At 34.8% G+C, this 26188-nt stretch overlaps 3 protein-coding genes across 3 annotated transcripts; 2 read left to right on the top strand and 1 right to left on the bottom strand.

Moving 5' to 3' along the window:
- Positions 1-5286: 5286 nt before the first annotated feature.
- LOC132598826 (peptidyl-prolyl cis-trans isomerase FKBP12) lies at positions 5287-7656 on the top strand. The gene is made up of 5 exons (XM_060311930.1): positions 5287-5442; positions 5646-5679; positions 5767-5828; positions 6770-6822; positions 7353-7656. The coding sequence occupies exons 1-5, from the start codon at positions 5355-5357 to the stop codon at positions 7452-7454; spliced, it is 339 nt and encodes a 112-aa protein (XP_060167913.1). The 5' UTR covers positions 5287-5354; the 3' UTR covers positions 7455-7656.
- Positions 7657-11970: 4314 nt separating this feature from the next.
- LOC132598825 (transcription factor bHLH143-like) lies at positions 11971-16141 on the top strand. The gene is made up of 4 exons (XM_060311929.1): positions 11971-12126; positions 13084-13692; positions 13805-13949; positions 14044-16141. The coding sequence occupies exon 4, from the start codon at positions 14061-14063 to the stop codon at positions 15138-15140; it is 1080 nt and encodes a 359-aa protein (XP_060167912.1). The 5' UTR covers positions 11971-12126; positions 13084-13692; positions 13805-13949; positions 14044-14060; the 3' UTR covers positions 15141-16141.
- A 5815-nt stretch (positions 16142-21956) lies between these two features.
- LOC132598824 (root phototropism protein 3-like) lies at positions 21957-25458 on the bottom strand. Its single transcript, XM_060311928.1, has 4 exons — positions 24887-25458; positions 24670-24739; positions 23284-24567; positions 21957-22773 (listed from the first exon to the last, which is right to left on the bottom strand). Exons 1-4 carry the CDS (start codon positions 24997-24999, stop codon positions 22225-22227), a joined length of 2016 nt encoding a protein of 671 aa, XP_060167911.1. The 5' UTR covers positions 25000-25458; the 3' UTR covers positions 21957-22224.
- Positions 25459-26188: the final 730 nt, after the last annotated feature.

The following is a 26188-nucleotide window of genomic DNA, read 5'->3' as shown; positions in this document are numbered from 1 at the left end:
TCTGAAATAACCATGTTGTTCTGAATGTCGTATTGGTGTAAAGGAAACCAATTTATAGTGTGTATAGAGTAGACAATTTATAATGTGGGTAAAATTTACTCCTATCAGCACTTATATTAAATCAAATGCATGTTATGTGTTTGGATTTAAATTCTTATTACTTAATTATGATGTTATGTGTTTGCATTTAATTTTTTTATTAATTAATATTGATTAATTAACGTATATTCTTATTTTATTTAATTATTAACAATGATAAGTTAATATGATTTGATGTAAACATCGATGCAGGTAAATAAATACATATAGTGTGTGGGAGATTCGATCAACAGAAAACATCGATCCAGTTTTAACGAAGTAGTTGATGGTTTTTTAATGAAAGTATTGGCTCAGGTTTCTTTTTCAAATTCTTCCATTGTACATATTTATGACGAGCTTGTTCATTTTCCGTCTCGTGTAGTCGTAAAGATAGAGAAATGAAAAGCACAAGATATACAAACTTCATATTATTTCCTCTCTTATTTCTCCCGTTGTTTTCTTTCTACCTTTAACTATATAACCCTCGAATTGGACAATGATGATAGGAAAAGGACATAATGTTTGTTCACACTGAACAAAGAGGTTAGTCATAAAACTTGGGAGTCAATTATATTAGGCATGCATGCTAACCAATCAATCAACCCATTCAAGAACCACTCTTGCTTTTACGTTTGGCAGTACTTGAGTTTCCTATTACAAACGTCGCTCCATCCAAAATGGTTTTATTAAGGTGAGGAATGCTTAATAACATTGAATCTCCCTATCCCTCAATCCAACAATAATTAATATAACAATATTTATATTATTACTCCCTCTGTCCCGTATTTAATTGGCCACATTACTAAAAATATATGTCTCAAATTACTTATTCGTTTACAAAATCAAGATAACATTAATTAAATCTTTTCATCTTACTCTTAGTATTAAATGTTCTTGAAAATAGTCAATATTGATTAGAATGTGTTTATTGGAGAAAGATATGGGTAAGCTAGTAAAATACATCTATTTATGATCTCTTAAGAGACGTAAAAAAAAAAAAAGTGATCGAGTAATATGAGACCGAGGGAGTAGAAGCTATGAATTGTTCAACTAACTTTATGCCTATTTATTCACTGTCAGTCTCTCCACACCTCTCCATGATTGCCATTGTCATTTTAAAGGTTTGTCGTTGTCTAAAAGCTTCTAGAACAAAGTGATGGATTCCACTGAAAAAAATGGAGTGGGAGCAAGTAATTTCCTAAATTCAAATTGCATTTTCCGTTGGAAATATATTGCATTAACCAAAATAATTGTTGCCATCCAAATCAAATCAGCAGTGAACAGGGAGTGGGTCTTAGAAATATATTGCATTAACCAAAATAATTGTTGCCATCCAAATCAAATCAGCAGTGAACGGGGAGTGGGTCTTAAGAGCGCATTTGTTTTCATTAAGATTAAAAATGTAAAAACAGATATTTGAAGTTTTCTAAATTCTGAAAAATTATAATTAACAATTCTATGTCCAAATATAATTCTGAAAAAAAAATCCGGGAAAACGTGAAAATTATTATGACCAAACGGGCACTAAAATTAAGACTTGATTAGGTGCAAATAAATGAGGCTGGGTGTCTTACTGACTCTTTGATGAGCACATTCTTTAACAGTGCCGGTGGATAAAATGTAGGTATCACATGATTGAGGCAAGGTACAAACAGATGGAGCGTGATGAGATTCCTTGCGTGACTCTACTATAATGGGCCCGGGCCCCGACATAGAGATGCTTCAGCCCGTTTTGTATGCTCCACCTGGCACAGGCCCACTAGGCCCATTTCCATTTGGCATTGTCTTTGCATGAAAATGGAAACTTAGAACATGACAACTTAATCCTCACACTTCAATTATTTCAACCTTGGGTTCTAACTGGGGAAGGAGGGTGCTTCAATTCATGCTTGAATTATTTGAACAAAGAAATACAGGTTTAATTATTTGTTTTAGACGAGTTTTAATCGGCATGGCTGCATGCACGAAAATTAAAGGAAAATATTTTATTGATAAATTTTATGAATCTCTAAACGCTCTCTACAATCTCTCTTATTTTCTCTTATTATAAAAGTAGCAAGCAACATCCCTATTTATAATAATATAAAACCTACTTTAACTCAAAACTGGAAAATTTATTCTTATATTAATTTGACTATAAATCCTAATTAGACATGGATTAAAATATCAAATCATAACCAATTTTGATTTCCTACAATTTTGAATTATTATTTTCAACATTCTCCCGTAATTCAAAATTTTATATCTAATTCTTGATCCACTTGTCACCATCTTCAAATTGTTTGAGGCACTTGTTTCTCGCCCATCAATTATTGAAGCACTTGTCACCAACACCAAATTTTGTTGATGCACTTTGTCACCAACACTCAATATTTTTGAAGCACTTGTCTCCAACCCCGTTGATGCACTTATCATCAACATTCAATTTTTGTTGATGCACTTGTAATCAACTTCCATTTTTATTTTATATTTTTTGCCCACTTTTGTCCAGCTTATAGAGAAGAATTTCTTCTTGTTGTGCATATTTGTTTGCACCTACTGAAACATGCAATATATTTCTCAATCATTCTCAACATGATTATTCTTCATGCCTATAATATTGGCCCGACGTTTTCCTACATAATTCTTGCCCAGACGGGCAACATCTATGAGTTATAGCCGCCCCCAGCAGCAAAAACTCTTTGATTCTCTACAAGGATCGTAGAAGCTCTGATATCTATTTGAAGGAAAATAATTTATTGATAAATTTTATGAATATCTAAATATTCTCTACAATCTCCACAATCTCTCCTGTTTTCTCTTGTTATAAAAATAGCCAGCAACATCCCTATTTATAATAGTATAAAACCTATTTTTACTCAAAACAAGAAAACTTATTCCTATATTAATTTGACTATAAATTCTAATTAGATATGAATTAAAATATCAAATCCTAACTAATTTGATTTCCTACAATTTTGAATTATTATTTCTAACAAAAATGATGAAAATCCAACATTGTTTGTCTTTGGACAATAATTGAAAATATGTCAAGATTTTTAGTAAGACTTAAGAGATACTTGATGGAGTATAAAGAAGCACATCATGATTCATGACTCAGTTCATGAAAATAAATTAATTAAGGATATACCCCTACTTGATTAAAGTATCTAACTAGACTACCTAAGACGAATTTATTGATAAAAATTTTGGGTAAATATTGGCAAATTGGTTATGGGTAATATTCACTCGATCACAAGTAGAGTATGGGGAAAGTAGAGTGTGTACAAACCTGGAAGATAGAGACGCTGAATCTCAACCTACATATACTTGATGTCCACAATTAAATGACTTCGTTTCATATGCTGTCCAAATTCATATCAGACAAGGCGTACTTCAGAGAATACGATTTCATCGTTTTAGACCGTATATAGCCACATATAAATTTTAGACATACCACGAAAATAAGAAGAAAATAAAATAGTGTGAAATTGTTAAGAGTTGTGTCAATGACAAAGAGAAAGGTCACTTTAATTAATTTTTAGCGTTACTCGTTTAGGGCACTTGGGTAAAAGATAGTCAAAGTAATTGTTTTAAACAATAACAACAATTCCATCGAACAACAAAATGGAATGCCCTATTTTATTTTAGGCATAATACATAAACATGCCCTTAAACTTGATCTCAATTGGCAAGTACGCCCTCCAACTTTGGGTGTGCACAAGTAAACACCTCAACTTGTATAAAGTTGAATATGAGCCTGTTTGGATGGGCTTAAAAAAAGTTGCTTATAAGCTGAAAACAGATTATAAGTAAAAAAAAATGAGTTGGTGCAGCCCAACTTTTTTTTTTTTGGCTTATAAGCTGTTTTCAGTTTATAAGCTGCTTTAGATAAGTTACGTCAAATGGGCAAAATTATTTTTTTGGCTTATTTTAGCACAAAATGACTTATAAGCTGGCCAGCCAAACACTCAAAAAAGCTGAAAACAGCTTATAAGCAACTTATAAGCCAATCCAAACGGGCTCTATATAAACACAAATGCTGACGTGTCACATAAATTTTGAAGGGCCACGTCAGTGCCAAGTCAATGTCACGTCAGAATTTGTGTTTACATATTTGTGCACACCCAAAGTTGGAGGACATACTTGCCAACCGAGATCAAGTTTAAGGGCATGTTTATGTATTATGCCTTTATTTTATTTTGTCTTTAACAGATTTAACGATGATCCTTATGAATTGATAAGTTTTATATTACTGTCAATCTACCAAAATTCTTCTCCTTTATTCGGTTTTGAATCCACAATGTGAGCAAGTTAAAATATTTATTTTTCAAAAATAAAATTAGTCATTGTTTTAGGTACGCACAAATCTTGATACTCCTTGTTTTGAACTACTATGTTCCCTTTTACCTATCTAAATTTTATTTTGCACTTCCTCAAAACATTAATTTAATATTTATTTCACTAAATTAATCTTGTTAATGGTTCAAAATCCGAATTAGACCAATAACACTAGAAAATAAAAAGAAAAAGTGATTGAATACTGATGCTACCCCATCTGTCCCAATTTATATGATACAGTTCAGAGTTTGAGAATTTTTTTTATTTTAATCGTGAATTCGGTCATATAATCTTTAAGTTTTTTAAAAAATAATTTATATATTTAAAAACCTTATAAAAAGTACTACATATCATGATAGATAACAATTTAAAATAGGGAAAAGGGTCAAAAATACACTCCTACTTTGGAAAAAGGCTTAAAAATATCCTTCGAACTTATTTTGGGTCAAAAATACCCCTCCCATCCTTGAAGTTTTCAAATATATCCTTGTCTTGACGGAAATTATCCCCCAAAATAACTCGAAATCATTTTTTAAACCAGCTCCATCATTTAAACCCGACCCAACTAAATAATAATCCACAAGATCCCCTTATTTCCCAGGATCTTGTGGATTATTATTTAGTTGGGTCGAGTTTAAATGATGGAGCAGGTTTAAAAAATAATTTCGGGTTATTTTGGGGATAATTTCAGTCAAGACAGGGATATATTTGAAAGTTTTAAGGATGAGAGGGGTATTTTTGAGCAAAATAAGTTCGGAGGATACTTTTAGCTTCTAAAGTAGATTAAAATATTTAAAGACGATACGAATTAAAAGAAATTTGAATTAATTGGGATTTGGGAGAAAGGAAATAGTAACAAAATGACATCATGCCCCTTCACGCGAGAATCACGTGACATTGAACCTTGAAATTCACGGGGCAGCGTTTCAGTCATCAAACCCTAAAACAGTAAAAAAATGGGAGTAGAGAAGGAAGTGGTCAGAGCCGGAAATGGACCCAAACCACAACCTGGTCAAACTGTCACCGTCCACTGCACTGGTTACGGTTAGTCTTTATTCTACTACACTTTTCACTAATCTAGTCTCTTTTGTTTTCCAGGGATGAATAAATTTAGTCTTTTTTTTTTTCTTAAGAGATGAATTGGAGCTTAAAGGCTAAATCTTTAATTTAGTTTGATTCGTTATTAAGTACTATCAGTTTTTAGTAGGGTCTTGGTTTATATTGTTTTTCTTGTTTTATGCCTGCAGGGAAAAATAGAGACCTGAGTCAAAAGTTCTGGAGGTAAGGTTACTTTTTTTTTTTTTTTTACCTAAAGTTTGATGCAGGATTTTTTGTGGTGTATATTTACTGAATTTGTAAGTGTAACAGCACTAAGGATCCAGGCCAGCAGCCTTTCTCTTTCCAGATTGGTCAAGGCAAAGTTATCAAAGGTAGTCCTGCTTCCTGTGTATCTCTATTAATAGTGCTTTTTTCTGGTTTATACATTAGAAAATGCTGCCTTTGTTATAAATAAATGCCCGACAATGTTCTTCGATTGGAAAACCTAGTAGTCTTTTACTGACTAACCATGAACGGAACTTATCATAGTGATACCATATTCTTTAAAAATCTCAATCATCATTTCAAATTTTAATCTCTAAATCATCTTTTTTTAGCATGGAAGTGGACCAGACTCTTAGCAGAACAGATTTTAGTGCCAGAATATTACATTTTGTATAAAGCAAAGTACAAAGTATCAACTATTCCAGAACATGAAGTATTCTTTCAGGTTCTTGGCTAATATGGTGAGGGTTGAGTTTGACATGAGAAACTTTAGAGTATTGTTTTTGTGATTAAAGTGGTGTAAAGGTTTTGTTTCAAGAATTACTTGTTGATTCAAATATGAAAATCTCGTGAGTTTGGTGCTCAATACTCTGTTGGCAAGTATGGGTCCTAAATGTAAGACAGCTGTCTTGCTATTGTACTAAAAAAAGACATCAATGGCAGGAGCAAAGACAGTTTTCCCCTCTGGCAGAAGTATACGCCTAATTCAGCTGATTATTCAGTGTCTAATTCATCAGTTTAATGTTGGATAAACTAACACTTTTTAGCAACTCAAAAGCTCATATCTGATTTACAAAGTGAAATTTTGCCATGAATAAACTTTTACACTAGCATAATGGTCATTGCTCCCCCGCCTTCTCTTTCGATGAATCTCTTGCTACTAGAAGGATTCCATATTTGGATCCTTCTTTGTTAGACGTGTATACATTTTTAACAAAACCCCTCCTCCTTCTGGGTCCTTAAGGGAGAATCTGGTACCACACTGGACCATTATGACAAAGTTCTCTCCGGTTGCAGTTCTTTTAGTCTTAAATCTCCTCATTTACAGGATGGGATGAAGGAGTACTGGGCATGCAATTGGGAGAAGTTGCTCGATTAACGGTAAATACATTTTCTTTTCTTTTGATTTTTCTCAATTGAGTAAAACGAATTATGGATTTAGTTATCATGTTATGAAGACTTCCATTGAGTTATGGTTTTATAGTCAGAAAACTAAGGGGTAATTGAAAAAGAAGCATTTTGATATCTCCTTGGTGGTTTTAGATGATTGAATTTCAAAATTTAATTTCACTTTACCAATATCGCCATCCTTTCGGCTCACTGGTATATAAGAAGGCATTATGAGTTTTCTACAATTTTCCAATCTAAAACAAATTGCTCGTTTTTAGATCACACCCCCTAACTGTCTTTTTTCAATTTTGGCCTCGTTATTACTGCCCATTTCATGGTCACATCATCTTTTTGATGGGATTGGGTGAAAAGTATAATAGAATGGTAATGATACAATAATTGCATTCTTCCTAAGAGTATTAATCCTGCTATAATTGTAGATATATTAAATAAAGTTTCTAGGTTTATGTATTAAAGATCTTCTATAAGGAGAGGTAAAACTGATGTCTTAAATTTTGCAGTGCACCCCTGATTATGCTTATGGTGCTGGTGGATTTCCAGCATGGGGTATTCAGCCCAACTCAGTTCTGGTTTTTGAGATTGAAGTCCTAGGTGCACAGTGAGCATTTTCCCAACATTTAGGCAATTCTCAGGGAGCTGTTGTACTCTTTGCAGTAGACCGTTTGGTGATTGTTACAAATAATATTTTGGCACTTGCTATGAGAGCTTGAGGGTATCTTTACTGCCCATGTACTCTTTGCATTATGCAACTTATTGAAACAGGTTGAGGCAATAATAAATGCTTTCTAGCTTTTCTCTGGATAATAGTCATAGTTAGAGACCACTGATTTTTACATTAAAATATAACAGAATGGAATAGATATAAGAGGATTCATATGTTCAACTCCAACTAATATGGGATACTGTTTTCCTCACCTACTTTACATGCTTGTTGCCTTCTGTAAATACTCCCTCTGTCCCAATTTATGTAGCACCATTTCCTTTTTGGTCTGTCTCGGCCGAGTTCTTATCTTTTTAAGGGGAACCACCCAGTTCCAGACTCAGATGCTGGGTGGGATCTTATCAAATAACAATAAACAGTACATTTGGGGAGGGGATAAAACCCTATTCCCAATAAATATGTAAGCTAGACAATCCCAACTCTTATGCATGAGTAGACTGAAATATGTCTACTATTTACAAGTACACCATCCGAAACTGTGAAGTACCTATATGATGTGTGAACTATGTGAGGAAAGGACTCCATTTCTCTATACATAGTAGTGTTATGTAGCATATAATGATGCATGAAGTGCATTCCTAATGAAAGAGTACTATCTCATTTTCATTTTATTAGAGATACATAGTCCTCTTTTTATACATTGAAAGTACTAAAGAATGAAAATAGCCTATGTCTAAGCATACCTGCCTTTACTACCACCTGCATCAGGCCTCAAGGAGGTTCAAAGTAGAAACTTGAATCTCTTTTTTAATTTTTCACTCTTAGGGTTGGCATGTTCCATCTGTCAAAGATTCAAAAGACTTCTAATAATCCGAGGCAACTAGTGATGTTTATGATAAATTGGGGAATTTTCCAGTTTGTAGCTTGTGCTTGTCAACTTGTCTGCCACTTGATTGGCTTCTTGCAGGCAGTGTTTGATGACAATATCATACTGTAATACCAGGTTCTTAATCCAATTAACTGAATGTGTCATCTTCCAAGGAATGTCAGCCTTCCCATTACTTGCATTTACCAGCATCAATGAATATGTTTCAGCTATGATGTATGTTAGCCCATTGATGATGCACCATTCTAGTCTGTATGACATTGCCTGAGCTTTAGCCTAGTTGCTTTCGTCTTTATGCAGTTTCAGGCTGTAAGCTGCAATTGAATGACCTTCAGGTGTCTTTACCATCCCCTCTGCCCAACTATTCTCTCCTCTACCACTTCCATAACTATTTAGTTTCACATATGGAGAGAAGGGTTTGAGCCATTTAACCGCATCTATTCTTTCCCTATCACGAGGTTTGGTCAAAAGCGCAGAAATATCATCCTAGTAATAACTGCACTTGATTATTGGCAACTGCTGCTGAATGATTTGAACAATATGGAATTTTCTCAGAGGGGCTCTCCAGAATGACCTCATTAGTCATTACCATGCTTTTGGCTACACCTAGATTTCCAGATCTTCAGGCAATAGGTTGAGGAATAATGTTTCGACAAGTCTAGTGACAGGATTAACTGCTTTAAGAGTCCAACCGTTAATTAATAATTGTTTCCATGGTAGTATATCATAAACTTTGATTTCTAGTGGGGCACGGAAGAAGCCCCCGTCTTTGAGCCATGTGATTGTGGCCAAATAGGTGCTCCACAATCTCATTTGAACATGTTCTACAGCATGAACACCTTGAGGGGCCCACCGCTCCAAACATAGCTACCTTATTATCATTCATCAGTAGGTAGGCTCACCACAGTAAGAAACTCATCTTGAAAGGTACTTTGTTGTTGTGACATACTTTGCTGTCAAACCAAATACCCTCTTTTTTAGATACTGAGAACTTACCATTTAGAGATGGTGATCAAATTGGTCTGTCTGGTGAGCCCTTAGTCATGTTAAGTTGGTATTTTTCCGCTACTCTATTGACAGTGTCAGGTTCAGTGATCTCTGCTTTGTGCCATTGCCAACCCCATTGTTATAAGCATCACAGAGTAGAACCTTGCTAGGTTTGACTCCTTAATTAATTAGTCCTACTAATGATCGTTCTCCAATTCAGTTATCATGGCAGAGATCATTCTGATTTTTTTGGTTTGCGTGCTTTCGGTATCGACCAGTCTCCTAGTTCGGAAGTGGCGGAGTCGAGTGAAAAATGCAAGACAAACATTTTACTCTTCTTTTCTTTCCCCCAAGAACTTGCTAGTAATTTTGGATAACCAGAACCTGATTATGTATTTCATGTGACTAGGTGTAGAATACAATTTCACCCACTACTCCTTGATTGTAATGGTTACAATCCATACTTATAGCCTGTTTGGCTAAGCTTATTTTTCCCCAAAAAGTATTTATTTTTTCAATAAGTGTTTATTTTTAAAGAAGTAAAGTGTTTGGCCAAGTTTTTGGGAGAAAATAAGTGTCGTTGGGAGTAGCAGAGACAGTTTTTCAGAAGCTCAAAAGAATAGCTTTTGCCCAAAAATACTTTTGTGATAAGTATTTTTGACAAAACAATACACTTAGAAGCATTTTTTAAAAGTTTGGTATTTAGCCAAATACAAAATGCTTTTCGTCGAAAGTATTTTTTTTAAAAATAATTTTTGAAAAAAATACCTTTTAAAATAAACTGATTTTAGAAACTTGATCAAATAGGCTATTAGTATAGATTCCAACTTTTTACAGAGTTTTCAACGACATAATTTCAATTTAGGACAATTTGTATGTCCTGAACAAGCTACTTTTCAGGGAGTGGACCTAGCATAAAATTGAATTTATTAGCTAAAAAAAATAAAAATAAGTACAAATAGTACATTTCGGATCCGGTAAATCAAATTGGTTGTCGAAAAATTTCAACTCAAACGCGTAAAGTTCAAATTTCAGATTCCCTTCCTCTGACTGTTTTCATGCTTGAGATGGATGAAAAAAGCAAGAAACGATACTAACATGCGGGCTTGGGGTTCAACATAGTAATACGAAGAATTTGCAGTAAGTCATGATGTATAAAAGATTGTAAATTTTTCTGTGGCATTCATTTAGCTCCCTGGTCTTCAACTAGAAATTCAGGCAATGCTAAATCATTTTTTTTTTGAAGAAAAAAAGTTTATTTGAAAGGTCGGTATCAAAAGGGAATACAAAAGTCTAAATATACTCAGCAAGAAACTAACAAATCCCTCCAATTGATTTTAATGGTTGCTTTGTGTCTTGAAAAGTGCAGACCCTAAATATTGGTTTATTTTAGCTAACGTGCCACGAGTTTACTCTATGATTATTCACTATTTGAAAATTTGTTATTTATATGAAGTGGTTGCCTATTATTATAGAGTATATTGAGTCATATAATATATAATTTATGGTGAGTGGTTGAACCTGCTTTGGTTGAAAGTTCTATTTCAGACCATGGTGTTAATCATTTTATTTTGGAGTCATGTGGAGTAGTAATTGAACTTTTGGAATTACCATTATGGTTTCTGCTCAACTTTGTAATAATGTTTTGGTGGACCTTAAACATCCATTGCCTCCTAAAGGCACGGCGTGAGTGCTGAAAGTTAATTAGTACTATCATGCTCCTCATAAATATCAAAGGCACGAGTGATTAAATTCTCCCACAAGGATTGTATTTTTTCCCCTAATAATTTTATTTCATGTGATTTGAGAAATTAAGTTATGCACTGTGTTGAGTATAATGATTATTACTGGTTATTCTTGATCGCAAATCATCATTTTTGTTGATTTTGTTGCACGTTTTTTAAGAGGAGTTCAATAACAGTTGCTTGTTAGTACTCAATTCGTTCATTTTATGTGGACAATTGGCTTGGATCTTGAGTTTAAAATATTACTACTTCTTGTATAGGTATTAGATAAAATGAATAGGACGAAAGTATTAAAAAATTTAGCTTGACGAGAAAAATATCATGCCGAAATTTCATTCCAATTAACTAAATTATTTGAATTCTTGAGACTTGAGTAAGTTCTAACCTGAAAGGTTGGCTCAGTTGGCTGAATTTGAGGTTTCTATAATAGAGGTCTCAGGTCCGAAACTTCCCGCCTACAACAAGAGAGGATTTGTCTTCTAGGTCGAGCTTGTCGCACGGAGCTTGCCTAGTGCGAGTGCGAGTTATCTCTTATGTGTGGTTTGTGGGCTATTGTACACCAACATGATTTATCCTGTGCGCACTCGAACAGTAGTAACTGTGAGTTCCTTGTCCTAAAAAAAAAAAAAGTTCTATTAAATGACATAATAATAACGTCAAACATAATAGAAAGTCAAGTTATAGGAGTAAATATATACAAACACTATCTTCTCAACATAAAAATGAAGGGTAAGAAAAGAGGAAAATATAAAAGAGAAAAAAAGGATAATATTGTACTTATGATTGCAATGAAGGGCAATATTGTCATTGGAATGCATATATAAGACTATCATCTCCAAAACAGCAGCACTCCTTTCATCACATGTTCTTCTACTATCAAAAAATAATCTGTTCACATTCAGCCTCTTTTCTCACACTCTCTCTTGACATCATTTGTAAAGCTTTCTGCATATTGCTTTGCTAATCAATTATACTTGCCTTGGATCTCTTTCACTGTAAGTTTTTCACTAGCATTTTACTTAATCTGCTCACTTTTTATGTTTCTTTAGATAATCTTGATACTTTAAAGGCGTTCTAGCTCCTTTGATTTATCTAGTTTACTGAAAGTTATGATCTTTGGGGTATCTTTATCTAATTTGGGAAAACCCCTTAAATCAGTTTGTCATGTTTAGATTTTTTCTGGATGTTTTTCTGAGTTCTTGTTTTTTTTTTTTCTCTGTGTGTGTGTTTTGCCTCTTCAAAAGATTTCAGAAGCATCTGATTGATGGGGTTTGCTTGCAAGATTTGGCCTTTCACTTATCAGTATCATTAGTATTATTCTGTTTGCTATCTTATTCGTCAAATTGTATTACTACTCTTGTTTCTTTACTTGGGTTACCCTTATGCTTTTTGTAGTCAGTACTTTTCTATTGTACAGTATTGTCACCGTAGCTTCTACTTTTTTATTTGTCAAACCTGTTTGCATTTGAAAACACTTTTTTTGAGCCGGTGGTCTACTGGAAACAGCCTCTCTACCCCCGCAAGGTAGGGGTAAGGTCTACGTATACTCCACCCCAGACCCCACCATGAGGGATCAGAACACCAGCTGTGCTTCTTTTTAATTTACATTTTATAGCATAAAATATGTGGGTTTAGTTCAAATTTTCAGATTGGATTTTGGTGTTTAAGATCATAAGAACTCAAAAGGATCTGTACAGTAACGTGATATAGGAGCCCGCCTTGATTAGGTTCTTGAGGTTGATTGTGGCTAGGGACTATGTTACTACACATGCCTTCAACTTTTTTTAACCATGTTTTCATTTTCTTTGAATTTTATTCGTATGAAATTAAGAGATGGTCATTGTCCGGTAATTCCACTTTTTTAGTCTTAAAAATATCTTGGTGATATTACATTGCAAACTGCTTAGTTGTTATGGTTATGACTCTGATGCATTTGTTGTCTAATGTTTCAGGTAAACTAAATTCCTATTGACATCATATCACAATTGCGGCAAATACTGTGGTGTAAAGAAGTAACAATATGCGGTGGCTGAGCCTGTCAATTGATGTGTTTTGTTGTGTCATCCCCTTAAACTTATATTGCCGGGTGATCCTTTAAGTTATTTCTCCAATTAAACCATTTTTTTAATCTCACCATTCTCTTCATCTGCCTATCAACTGGAACCAGTTAATTTTTTCTTTTTGCTTGTTAAGGATTAGCTGAAAGATAGACAACCGCGAAGCAAATTAAATCCTCTTAGTCCTGATTTTGGTTCGGTTGCACTTTTTCATCACTGTGCTCAGTATAGATCTTTCAGGCTGCTTTTCTCATACTGCAATTTCCTCAAGCAACCTTTCTTGTAATCTCCATTTTCCTCCGAAAGCTAGTATCCTATCTTTTGCTTCAGATATTGTCTTTTGTCATAGATTTGAATTTCATTGGAAGATTGAAAGTAGTTATGGTGTGCCAAGCTGCAAGCCAAACAAGATTTCGGGCCTTAAAGCATGAGAATGGAGTCATGGGGAGAGCAACCATCATAGTTAGGGTTATAGCATGCTTTCAACCATTGCAGAATTGCCAGGTTCGTTGTATATTCTTGCCTCACTTATGGATAATTATCGTAATATTTATCTGTTTGTTTTTCAGTTGTGGGTGAAAAACTGCCAAACTTACAATCTGTTTTTGCTTACCAGGCTGAATACTTCCGTCAGTTGTTGAAGCCTGTGACGTAGATGCTCTGAGTTCACGCCTTTGTTTTAAATCCAGCTTTATAGTATTTTCTTGTTATTTGCGTCCTTAAAATAATTTGAGGTGGAATTTGTTCAATCCATATCACTGGTATGCGTCTTATTCTCTGTGCTACTATCTTTGTTAAACTTCTCTTGATTTTTGTTGTGGATTTCTATCTAAGTCATTACATTATGCATGCTAGGTTTCTTTTCTGTCTAGATGGTTACAACCAGCAAGCTCCAACATTACCAGCAGGATCCTGCATGGACTTCACCAAATTTGAATTACGCCACTACACTCTTACAACCTGGACTTCACCTTGGTGTTCCATCTCTGTATGCCCCTGTCATATGTGCTGCAAATGCAGTTTCTCCTAGGCATTCATGTTTTGTCCCTTGTTTGCCTAATTCTAAGGCAGCCCATCAGAGTGGATTCAATTGGCTGCCAAGCTTAGCTCCCACCAAAAGTGAGTATCCAAGTGATACTGAACCTTTTCTTCCGCACTTGGTTGGATTAAAGTCCCCATCAACTGACCCGTCGATAAATTCTCAGAAAAGGTTCCTCATTTGTGATCAATCTGGGAATCAAACTAGATTCTTCTTTAGTCAAGGTCATCCTCCTGAAAATGAAATTATTACACAGAAAGAACTGTTTGGTGCTTATGGTTTGTATCAAAATGAGAACCTGAATGCTGTAGTAGAGCAAAGATCTCATGTGATGCCCGTTATTGAAGAGAAATTGGATGAAAGTTATGTAAATGGTGAAGAAAGTAATACGTATGAAGAAGACACAGATGAAATCAATGCCTTGCTTTACTCTTCTGATGACATTGATGGGGACGAAGGCGAAGATGACTATGTTTATGGTGAGGATGATGAAGTAACTAGCACGGATCGCTCTCCTTGTGAGGTTGAACAACATTCTGCGGAACTTACAGAAGAAGTTGCCAGTTCTGATGGCCCTTGCAAGAGGCAAAGATTGCTAGATGGTAGTTACAAGAAATCATCATACACAGAATCTAGATGGCCTAATGATGACAATGATGATGTGGAAGAAAGATGTGTTAGTGGCTCTCTGCCTCCTAGTGCGAAGGATAAGGATTCCGATTTGAGCACTAGGGAAAGGAAAGTTAAAATTCGTGAGACATTGAGAATTCTTGAGAGCTTGATTCCTGGGATAAAGAGTAAGGACCCATTGTTGGTTATTGATGAAGCGATCGATTACTTGAAGTCTTTGAGGGGTAAAGCTAAAGCCGTAGGAGTTGAGCCCCCTCAAGAGTACCCCCCAGCCTCTTGTTAAAGATCAAAGTATCCAACCCCTACAACAGTAGAATTATGGATTTTAGGGGTATAGTTGATTGGATATTATAGAAAAGTCATATATCATTATTTGGTTGAAATAGTTAAGTTGTGAGGCATTTGCCATCCTCATCAGTCCTATAGTGCAACAAGTATTATGATCCACCAAAGGAAAGGATTTAGTGGGATGTCTTTTGATCTTTTAGTTGCAAGGGGTACAAAAAAATGGGCATGTTTATCGTTGACGAGGAATGATTATTTTTAGCTTTTGTGGTTAAGACAGTAGAATTTCAAAGTTCAAAGGCATGAGTGGTGTAAACGAGGGACCTTTTAAAATCTTGAGAAAACCATGGATTCGATGCATGCTCATTTGGTGATATGGGGTCCCACCATCCACCCCATTATGTTTCTTGAATTGAATTATTGTATGACGGTTTTCTTTTTGTGATAGGTTATGTCAGGGTCAGTTTGTGCGACTATTTTACTGGTAATTGCTATCTCCCACCAAAATAGATCAGAATGATTTGCTATCTCCCGCCAGAATAGGCCAGCATGACTTGGTATCATGTTTTATCTTTTTGTTGATCCCACAAAGTATAGTGATGGCATTGGTGTTGAAGAAGGCGCATGGAAAAAGGAAGAGGGGGGGGGGGGGGGGGTGCTGCCCTCTAAAGCTAATCATGAAAAGGCTGATAGAGATACATGATCAAATCTTGTCTTAAAGTTTGGTTTGTTTCCACTTGTGAGCTTTGGATGGTGAGTTGTAGTTGGAGACTTGTGAGTCTTTTCAGCGTGGTGTCTTTTTATGAGGCTGATGGACCCTTTGTGTTTCTTGCTATTATTGCTATGTGTGTTGTCTTTATGCTTTTTCTACTTAAAAACTACTAAAAATTTATAGTGTGTTGCGATATTTTTATTTCTTTTTCTGTTTTCTTGTGATGTTTTTACCTTTTGTTGAGTACTTGCTTATGTAATTCTAATGGATACCGGGGGCTATGTTCATGATTGTGCTTTTTTGTCTATTTATGTAAACGTTAGAACTACTTGATAAAAAAAGTTCTCAATGGAGAAAAAATTGGGATCATTTGTTGTTTAGAGGTAGAATGAGAGTTTTCACTCAATTGGCCGATGATGCCTATGGGAGACCATGAGAGGGAATCTATTTGAAGTTAATCACTACCTACTAAAAAGGTTTACTATCATAATGGGTTGTTATTCCCATGAGGAGAAAATTTGAAGTTTTAAGAAATTAACTTCTACACACACACGAAAGTTATAAAAAGTTTTTATAACATCGGATTTAATTATATGTATGTACTAGCAAATTATGTCCATGCAATGCATGAGACTCAACATGATTAATTTGATTAATTTAGTTGGGACTTAACATGATTAATTTGATTAATTTAGTTGGGACTTAACATGATTAATTTGATTAATTTAGTTAGTCTTTATGGTTTGTGTATTTTGCAAAGTATGCTGCAATGTGAGTCTTCATATATTTTTTTCTTTTCCTCTTATTTTTCTCCTTAATTTTTTAATTGTTGTTAAAATTTATCTTATTTTGGTTATGTCCGCCTCTTTTTATATATAGTAAGTCGACAATTCAAATATCCTTCCGTGCCTGGTCAAACGTGAGACGGAGGGAGTATATGCCAAATGAAGGAAATTAAAGGACAATTGAGACCCTGCAGACATGTGGGGACTTAAAAAGTAAACACACACGAGGTAGAATTAATGTTCAACTTCTGAAATGTACAAATGTTATTCCCGGCTTAGAGTATAATTTCAGTTGCTTTTCGTACAACTTGTTGTTGTTGTGTTCGTCCACTTGGGCGTTTGTTGTTAAAAATTTTAAAAAAAAATTATCTTATTTTGATTATGTCCGCTTCTTTTTATATTTAGTAAGTTGACAATTCAAATATCTTACATGTCGAGTTTATAATCACAAGATTCAAAGGATTTTTTTTATTATATTATACAAATTTTTAATTTAAAATTACAAGATTTGAAAGTCTATCTTTATTTCTTAACTACATGTCTAGTCAAACGTAGATGCTTAAATTGAGACAGAGGGAGTATATGCCAAATGAAGGAAATGAAAGGACAATAGACACTGGGATCCATGGGGACTTAAAAAGTAAACACACAAGAGGTAGAATTAATGTTCAACTTCTGAAATGTACAAATGTTAGTCTCTGCTTAGCGTACAATTTCAGTTGCTTTTTGTACAACTTATTGTTTTTGTGTTCATCCACCTTGGGCGTTTAATGTGGCTAAGTAATATGGGACAACAAGAGTACTTCATTTATTAATTCTTAAAGAATATGAAAAGTCAAGTAATGTGGCCAAGTAATATGAAACGGAGGGAGTACTTCATTCATTAATTCTTAAAAAACGTGAAAAGTCAAAAGTGAACAAGTAAAAGTGCACGGAGGAAATAAATATGTGTCGGAGAATTAAAATTGAAGTGCATACGTGTAATAAATATTCAGTACTATGACATATATCCACATGAGATTTATTAATTCTTAAAGAACGTGAAAAGTCAAAAGTGAACAAGTAAAAATGCACGGAGGAAATAAATTTGTGTAGGAGAATTAAAATTGAACTGCATAAGTCTATTAATGAGAAGAGAATAAATATTCAGAAAGAACATGAAAAGTCATAAGTGAACAAGTAAAAGTGCACGGAAAAAATAAATGTGTCGGGGAATTAAAATTGAAGTGTATACATCTATACATGAGAAGGGAATAAATATTAAGTACTATGACATATATCCTCGTGAGATAAAAAAATAGTTGTGTAAAGTGTACAAGTTATATAGCTTTTGGTACAAACATTCATTGCGTGTACAATTTGTAAAGCTTTTAGTACAAGCATTTGATGCGGTGTTAGTCCTCATTAGCCACTTATATATAATAGAAAAATATAATATAAAATATATATAATATAGAATAGAATATAATAGAAATAGATGGGTACAGCATGGAATGCTCTATGTACAATTTGTTAATACTATGTTGATCCTCCTTTGACACTTATATATAATAGAAAAGTATTCCTAATAAGTGGGTAATGTGAAAGTTAAGACAATTGTGTAACAGCAAGTTAAATTGGATTGATGGCTTAAAATTTTTAGTTTACCATCCGTGAATGTAATTTAAATCCTTGTTGTATTAGCACTACTATGAGAAGGGGCGCCATGTCAACATGCATAATCACAGCCCGGGACTTGTTTTTCAAAAAGTCTGCCATGGCACTACTGGCCATATTCTTTGAAGGTATTCCAAGCTATGATTCAGATTTTGAAATCAATGAAAAGGGTGCAATCGGAAAAAGTATCATTTTCCTTTATTACAGGGAAAAGGTAAAAAAATATCCTTTTACTTTATTTTAATGGCTAAAAATATCATCCGTTCTATTTTGGGTCATTTATGCCGCTGTTGTTAGGAAAATTAACAAATATACTTTTCATTCGACAAAAATTTCCAAATTGATTCAAATAGCCCCATTTCGCAAAAGATAACCCACTATTATATTTTACCTACTTCGACCCGCCCAAGTGTTCCTTCTCTCTCATATTTTGCACTCCAGCAACTTGGCTCTCAACTCCGGCGAACTATATCTTTGACCAACCACTTCTCCCATTCTCTTTCCCATCATTGACGACTGCCGTCACATACTACTACAAAGCTATAAAAAGCTTGCTAAACTGAAATTAATGGTGTTTTTATTTTGCTTTGTAGTAGCGATAACGGGTAGTGGAGATGTGGCGATAGTCATTGGTGGTGGGAAAGGGAATGAGAAAAGTAATTGGTCAGAGATGGAGTTCGCCGGAGCGGTGGGCTTGAGAGCCAAGTTGTTGGAGTAGAAAGTATGAGAGAGAAGGAAGACTTGGGGGGTTGGAGTGGGTTATTTTTTGCGAAATCGAATTAAAATCAATTTGAAAATTTTCGTCAAATAAAGAATATATTTAACTTTAAATGACCCAAAATTGTAACGGAAGATATTTTTAGCAATTAAAACAAAATAAAAGGATATTTTTTATCCTTTTCCTTTTATTATAGTTCTTTAGAAAGAAATACGAGTGGTATACTTATTTTAGGACTTGACACCACTATCTCCTTCGCATGTGCATTCTCAGCTTTAATCATTTTTCAACCTACTTTAACTGAAGCTGACGGTTTAAACTCAAGCACGTCCAGCAGGGGCAAACATACTATTCAACCAAAGAATAATTGCAAAAAAGTAAAAAGAAACTTATCTTAAAAAAGATATGCCTAAATCTTTAGGGGTCGTTTGGTTTAAGGTATAAGGTGGATTATTTCAGCACTAATTTTTATATCATGTTTGGTATAAGGTATAAATTAGTGCTGGGATAAATTTATACCTTGTACCAAATATAATATAAAAATTATTGGTGGGATAACCCAGCTTATACCTTCTTAACTCACTTATACTGGGATTATTTTGAAATAATCCCAATAGATGGGATAAATTAGTCCCGGGATTATAATCCCGGGACTAATGAGTCCTTAAACCAAACGACCCCTTACAGTATTTGTAATTTCAAGCCGAATAGGAAATCTTTTCTCGAGTTGTCAGGCACTACCACTACAACAAAAAATATATGTGGCAACAATTTTTTTTTTTTTTATAGATTGATTATTGTTGCGAAAGTACTTTTGGCAAAAAAAAATAAAAATTGTTGCATGAACTTTTCCCAACGACTATTATTGCAACAACGTGCAACATTTTTTTTTTGTTGTCAAAAGTACTTTTTGCAACAATAATCAATACTTTGGCAAAAAAAAAATCATTTGCCAACAATAAAATTAAGTTGTTACCAAATATAAATATTTTTATTGCCCACTCATAGGTATAATTTGAGCGTATCACCTACCTTCAATGTATGCCTGCACACTATCCTTCCCCATATGAGATTATACTGAGTATGTTGATATCTATACTTTCTTGTATTGTACCTAAAAATATCAAATGTCTTCCGGTGGTGGCCCCCCCAAGAAAAAAGAAATGCGATACCGACAAAAGTTTTTCATATTTGATTTTTCATTTAGAGTCTACAGGCTGTTTCAGTAGACTCTCGGCACAAAAGTCTTCCAGTGGCTAGAAATTAAAAAAGTGACTCTTTTGTGAGGTAACAAAAGGGAAGAAAAAAAAAAAAAGAAACGGAGAACATAATAGTCTTATGATAACACAATGGAATTTTAATATAACAATTCTTGTGTTGGACTGGACACTCATCTTTGCTTAGCTTTGTGTTTAATATTCTACGTTGTGTCTCATTCTTTATGCACATTTTGAAATTTCCTCTCGTGTATCCTCATGAGAATAGTAAAACTCCAAGGATGCGGTTCGTTAGTGAGAAATGAGTTGGTCTTTTGGAGCCATGTTTGTGAAATAATCTGAACGTCCAAATGTAATAGATGGATAATTGAAGATCTTATAAACCCCTTTATATGCTCTTGTATACTTAATTAACAGGGAACTTTATTTACCTCATAAGGATCAATCAGGTTTGCATACCTTCAAAAAGTGGTAAGGAGTACATTTAATGAGTAATCATTGGAAATTAAGGAGTACAAACATATATATTAATCACCTGTCAATAAACATATATATTAATCACCTGTCAATGAACCGCCTTGTTTGTTATCTAATGAGTGTCATGGAGAGAGTAGTTCCCTAGTCGTTGTCCCTAACTTTTCATGTTACATGGATTTTGTACATACAAGGGTGAAGGAGTCAATTCCTAACTACTTCTATTATTCACACATCTGTCTGAAGTTTCAAGTATTGGACAGACAAGTCCACCAAGACGATGTACTTATCTTGTACTGTTGGTCCCTAAAGAGGAAAGTGAAAGAAGGAAAAAGTAGAAGAGAGAGAGAGAGAGAGAGAGAGCTTCTAAAAAGTTCGTTCCTGCTGTCATGTTTAACTTGAGGGATTTGGCAAATTATTCTGAGACATGACATAAACTTGTATGTTACTTAAGTCATTCAGCAATCATAAACCTTCTAATTGATATTTTGTACTTTGTGTTTGCTTGTTTCTTTATTAGTCCACAATAGTCATTTCAATTTTCATTGGTTGATACTTCCTTTCTTCTGCTTACATGACCATTCATTAGATTTAATATTGCAACCAGAAAGCGCGAAGGTCAATCAAGTAACTGTTTTTTGAAATTTGGTACAATAATGTTGATAAACATTACTTGACAGCGGTGCTGGTGAGAGGTTGCAGGTACCCAGTGGTTAGTCGAACCGCGCACAAGCTGACTTGAACACCATCGTTATCCAAAGAGTTTACCGTATTAATCAGAGTGATAAGATGCTTTATGTAATGAGTTGAATTTAGACCTCTTATGTTTTGTTTCATAATCTAATTGTTTCACTTGTTTGGAAGTTTTAAAATATCTAATCGACATGTTATGTCGCCTTGTTTATTGTTTTGGTTAAGACATGACTTGAGGCAAAAAGCTATGTTATGCTTCTGATTTTCAATTTTACCACTGTTTTCTAAATTTAGGATCACCTTTGGTGGTAATCAAATATTGCTGCAATTGCTTGAGTGGTCTATTTCTTGAAAGTTAACAACCTCACTAAGTTTTTTGCTCTGATGAAAGTACTACTATTGAATGACCCGATACAGAGCTGTCGTTTTATCCACTTAATGAGGCTTTTTCGACTTACAATGAGTACTATCGTTAGTTCTGAATCACACTTCAAGTTAGTCTTTATGTTCATGTAATTCTTTACTGATAGTCAGAGAAAATAATAATAAGCTAACCACATGTCGGAGAAACCTGCTTTACTGGACCTTCGAATGCATATCATTCTTAAGATGGTAATATCATTACAGAGAAACTAGTCATCAGTAAACGAGAGAATCTATAATAAATTATGCCATTATCTCACATAATTTCTATCTATAACAAAAATGAACATTTTAACTACTCTTATGATAGGACTTCGCTTGATAATTTTGAATAGGAGGAAACACAGAATGAGTTATTGTGGTAATCTTATAACTGGTAGTCTTCTATCATCGCCTTTTCCTTCTCAAGAAATGGAATTTCTCCACCTTCTAGATGTCTTTGTGGAAATCTGTTCAGCATTTGGAACCTGACTGTTGATGTCATGTGTTTCTGTGTTTGTCGTCTTGGTAAGCTTGCTTAACTTTTTCCAGCCTGAGCTCCATGCTGAGACTTGTTTTGGTTTTGCAATTTTATCGAACTGTCTCTGTAAGTTATCCATGTCATTTTGGAGTTCTAGGTACTTAGTTTTCACAGTCTCTAGTTCAAACTTAAGAGTGTTGATGTCCTTCTTGGCTCCTGTCCACCCCTCTTGAAATGATTGTGGCGTTGCTTCAAGCAATGACTTACGGTTTGATACAAGAGGCTGATAATGAGATTCCGCTGCTTCTTTGAGAGAGATATTGGCTATTGCATTGCTTATCTTCACCTGCTCAGAGAAGAGAACTTGCACCACGACTCGTAGTGGGAGCCTTTCATTCTGAGCAGCGTGCATGCAAGCATCCACAGAGAGTTTCTGGCAATCCATTACCCTGCAGAGCCTCTTTCTTTCGTGTTCTGAGAGCGTGGGATGGGCCTGTCGTGTTGTATATCAATGAGCTTCTGTTATAAGGAAAAACATGTTGGGCTGGAATTCTATAATGCAACAACATACCCAGTGCAATCCGACAAGTGGGGTCTGGAGAGGGTAGGATGTACGCAGACCTTATCCCTACCTTCGTGGGGTAGAGAGACTGTTTCCGATAGACCCTCAACTAAAAAGCGAAGTTTCCGAAGTAGGGGTGCAAGGATTTCTATAATGCAGACAATATAATTTCAAAGGCATGGTATTTGCAGATGATTTACTTCTACATGATCAATTAGATATTTAGCATATATAGCATGTAAGAATTCTGAAGCATATGTCAGTTTTACTTGAGCAGGCTAATATTGTTGATTTTTGAAACATTAAGTAAGAACAGAAAAGAGAATTATATTCATGATTAATCAAGAACTACAAGCTCAAGGCAATATAATCAACGGCAATGGCTTTAAGGATATAAATGATGCACCCAACAATAAAATTGACAGGATTGGATTAAAATACCTTAAGATAGGAATCAATTGCCCGATAAAGTCCATCATCACATGTTCTTGCCGTATCAGGCAAAGCCTCAGCCAAGACCTGAAATTTTGTCAAGGAAAGATTTCTATCTCTGGATACTTCTGTTAGGTAACTGTCTACAAGCCTTGCCACCCTCATCTTAGCATTTAGATTTGTACCCCGTTGACTTCCATCGTGCATATGTTTATCGGAGAATGGATATCTACTAGGACTTGAACCTTCTGTCTGCTCTTGAACTATGAAATGTTCCAAAAGCCTCTGCACAAGATCAATGTCGTACATGGTTTCACTTTTCTTGTAACACGGTATGAGAAGATCAGCCAAAGTAGCCTGCTCAAATTGCATTCCTACTCGTTTCTCCAGTTCTGTCATTAAAGCTGAAGCGACTTTCAGCATGTTTGCCATCCTCAATAGTCGAAGAAGGAAGCTACATGAGACACTGTCCTTCTGTTGTGGGAGTATGCTTATTAGGCTTTCAACAATCATCCTTTGATCTTTGGCCTGGACACTCGGTACTTCGTCTCCTGATACTGATACTATCATATGTAGGCCCCCTCTCCAACTAATGCTGCCATTGCTATTACTACTGTTGCTTCCCTCATCCGACAATCCGGAACCTTCTTTGGTTAAACCTGGCAGCCATTTAGCTGCATACTGCATAATGGAAGAACCTATGAGTTCATGTCTCATGCCTTTTACCTTGATAGCAGTAATCACTCTCACAAAGTGATCGATCCTGAGAATCGAAACATCTTCAAACCACCAATCAGGTGGTACTAGCTGGTTTTGACTGGGGCTGGAATCCTTCGTTTGGTTACAACTGGGGCTGGAAACCTTTGTGGGCTTGCCTGTGTATTGCCATTTTATTCCTTTTGGATTAGCACAAGCTTTCCATGCGATGGACTCGCTACATCTTCGAACGATTTGTAGGTTTTCTGCCCACGGTGATAACTTCTCACAGCTCTTTAGCACCAGTATGGAGTCTCCCCATGAAGATAAAACCACATAGCTGAGAAAAGCTTCAGTCTTGAATATAAGGTTGCCTTCTTCCAAATCCTCAGTCATTTCAAGATACTCTGCTGCACATCTTAGGCCAGAAATATTGGTTGCAGACAGATCAATAGCAATACCATAACAGAACTTTGCTGCTAGCTCAAATGCCTCAGGTCCACCTGGTAACTCATCTAAACATATCCTGCTCAATTCTGCATCTCTTGATTCATATATGATTCTGTTCATTTTTCCACTTCTAGATAGCAAAGGATACTTTTTTGATATGTAAACAAAGAGGAACTAGTTAGTCATCTTATTTTCCACAAGACTAAGATATGAGAAAGAAATTAAATTGTTTTGAGCTCAAGGAATCACCTTGTGTAAATGGAAAGTTACATCTTGAATTTGAACTAAAAGGTCACTGGGGATATCAGTTGCTACAAACCTATGCAAAGAAACATATAAGCCGTTGACTATTTCAGTCATTTACTTTTGAAATAAAATCAGGTATTCCAATATCATGGTATTGACAAAAGCACAAATTACCATATGATTGAACCATTTTAAAGAAATAAAATTAGGAAGTACATACCAAGACTGTCCTTTTTGCTCAAAACTATCAGTCTTGACTCCATGCTTGCTGGTACTTTGAACTCCATTGCCATTATCTCTTCCACTAAAAGACTCAGTTTCTGATTCCCACATGGTCAGAAACCTGAAGTCTGAAAAAGAGAAGGGAAAAAACTCAGCAGCAGAGAATTTTCTCAAGAAAGTTATACTAAGTTGAAGGGGGAAGCAGAGAACTAGAGCAAGATTAGAGCAGAACAAGAAGAGAAGCTGGAGTGGTGAATAAAAGAGGAAATATCCCACATGGAAATGGAATTATCATATACTTGTCGGTTTCTCAAGAATTTTTAAGGCCTCCTACAGGCTGTTCAGTAATGGGCACAGTACTAGTGTGTTGTTTTGTGAAACAATTCACTGCTAATTCTTTTTTCTAATCATTGAAATATTAAAATTTCTCAATAGGCGCGAGTCTTGAGGAATAAAAGGGGTTAATCTTCATTTTCTCATTAACCTTTTTTGATAAAAGTATTTTAAGCTCTTCCTCACTTCTAAATTTTCTAGTTTGTTTTAACTAGTTGGAAACATTCTTTCTCATGAGAGAAGGACTAATCAAGCTTTTAAAAAATATATATTGAGTAGGTGTAGCATTTCTACAAAATGTAGACATCAAATTTGTTCTCTAATGAAGGAGTATATGGACCACTTTTTTCCTTTCAGTGCATGTGTAAATAATATAGGGTAATGTATTTCTGGTAAGTCTCATTTCTTCCTTTCATTTCTTGTCCTCTTCTTTTGAATGGCCATTTATATATCAAGATAGTTAGGTCTAGGCATAGAAACTTCTAGTGAGGGCTGTGAGGTGGTGAAAGTAACACTCCATGCCTGCCATTACCGACTTAAAATTTATACATAAAAATAATAGATATATAGTGATACTTCTGCATACTAATTTAAAATTTTGGATTCATCTCTAAATTTTTTTTTGACGTCGACACTAATATATCAAACACCCCCCCCCCCCCGAGCCTGTAATTAATCTCTTTTACAGGTTTATATTAGATAATTTATGAAAGGTATCTCCTTTATGTTTTTATACTTTTAGTAAAAGTAAATCTAAGAAATTTTGACCGAGAGACAAGGCCTTTTTGCTGAAAAGATAGCTTAGTGCTAAATGTAGCATGTAGTACACTCTTTATTGAATGGTGAGAACAAATGATATGGGTCCTGAATGTTTGATAAATTGTTCTTGTAATGACTGTAACAGTAGAAGCTAGTAGCCAAATTGAATTTTGGAATCATGAATAATTATATCACAGTGAGATTTCGC

The sequence above is a fragment of the Lycium barbarum genome, chromosome 6 (genome assembly GCF_019175385.1).
Source record: "Lycium barbarum isolate Lr01 chromosome 6, ASM1917538v2, whole genome shotgun sequence".
NCBI classification, from domain to species: Eukaryota; Viridiplantae; Streptophyta; class Magnoliopsida; order Solanales; family Solanaceae; genus Lycium; species Lycium barbarum.
This window is presented reverse-complemented; position numbering and strand designations above follow the sequence as displayed.

What these genes read in the sequence shown, in the direction of transcription:
- LOC132598826 (XM_060311930.1), top strand. Translation starts at nt 5,355, where the DNA reads ATGGGAGTAGAGAAGGAAGTGGTCAGAGCCGGAAATGGACCCAAACCA. An exon ending in CGTCCACTGCACTGGTTACG is followed by an intron (nt 5,443 to 5,645) that starts GTTAGTCTTTAT and finishes TTATGCCTGCAG; the next exon opens with GGAAAAATAGAGACCTGAGT. An exon ending in GAGAAGTTGCTCGATTAACG is followed by an intron (nt 6,823 to 7,352) that starts GTAAATACATTT and finishes TAAATTTTGCAG; the next exon opens with TGCACCCCTGATTATGCTTA.
- LOC132598824 (XM_060311928.1), bottom strand. Translation starts at nt 24,999, where the DNA reads ATGTGGGAATCAGAAACTGAGTCTTTTAGTGGAAGAGATAATGGCAAT. An exon ending in GAGCAAAAAGGACAGTCTTG is followed by an intron (nt 24,740 to 24,886) that starts GTATGTACTTCC and finishes TTCTTTGCATAG; the next exon opens with GTTTGTAGCAACTGATATCC. An exon ending in TAACTTTCCATTTACACAAG is followed by an intron (nt 24,568 to 24,669) that starts GTGATTCCTTGA and finishes ATATCAAAAAAG; the next exon opens with TATCCTTTGCTATCTAGAAG.
- LOC132598825 (XM_060311929.1), top strand. Translation starts at nt 14,061, where the DNA reads ATGGTTACAACCAGCAAGCTCCAACATTACCAGCAGGATCCTGCATGG.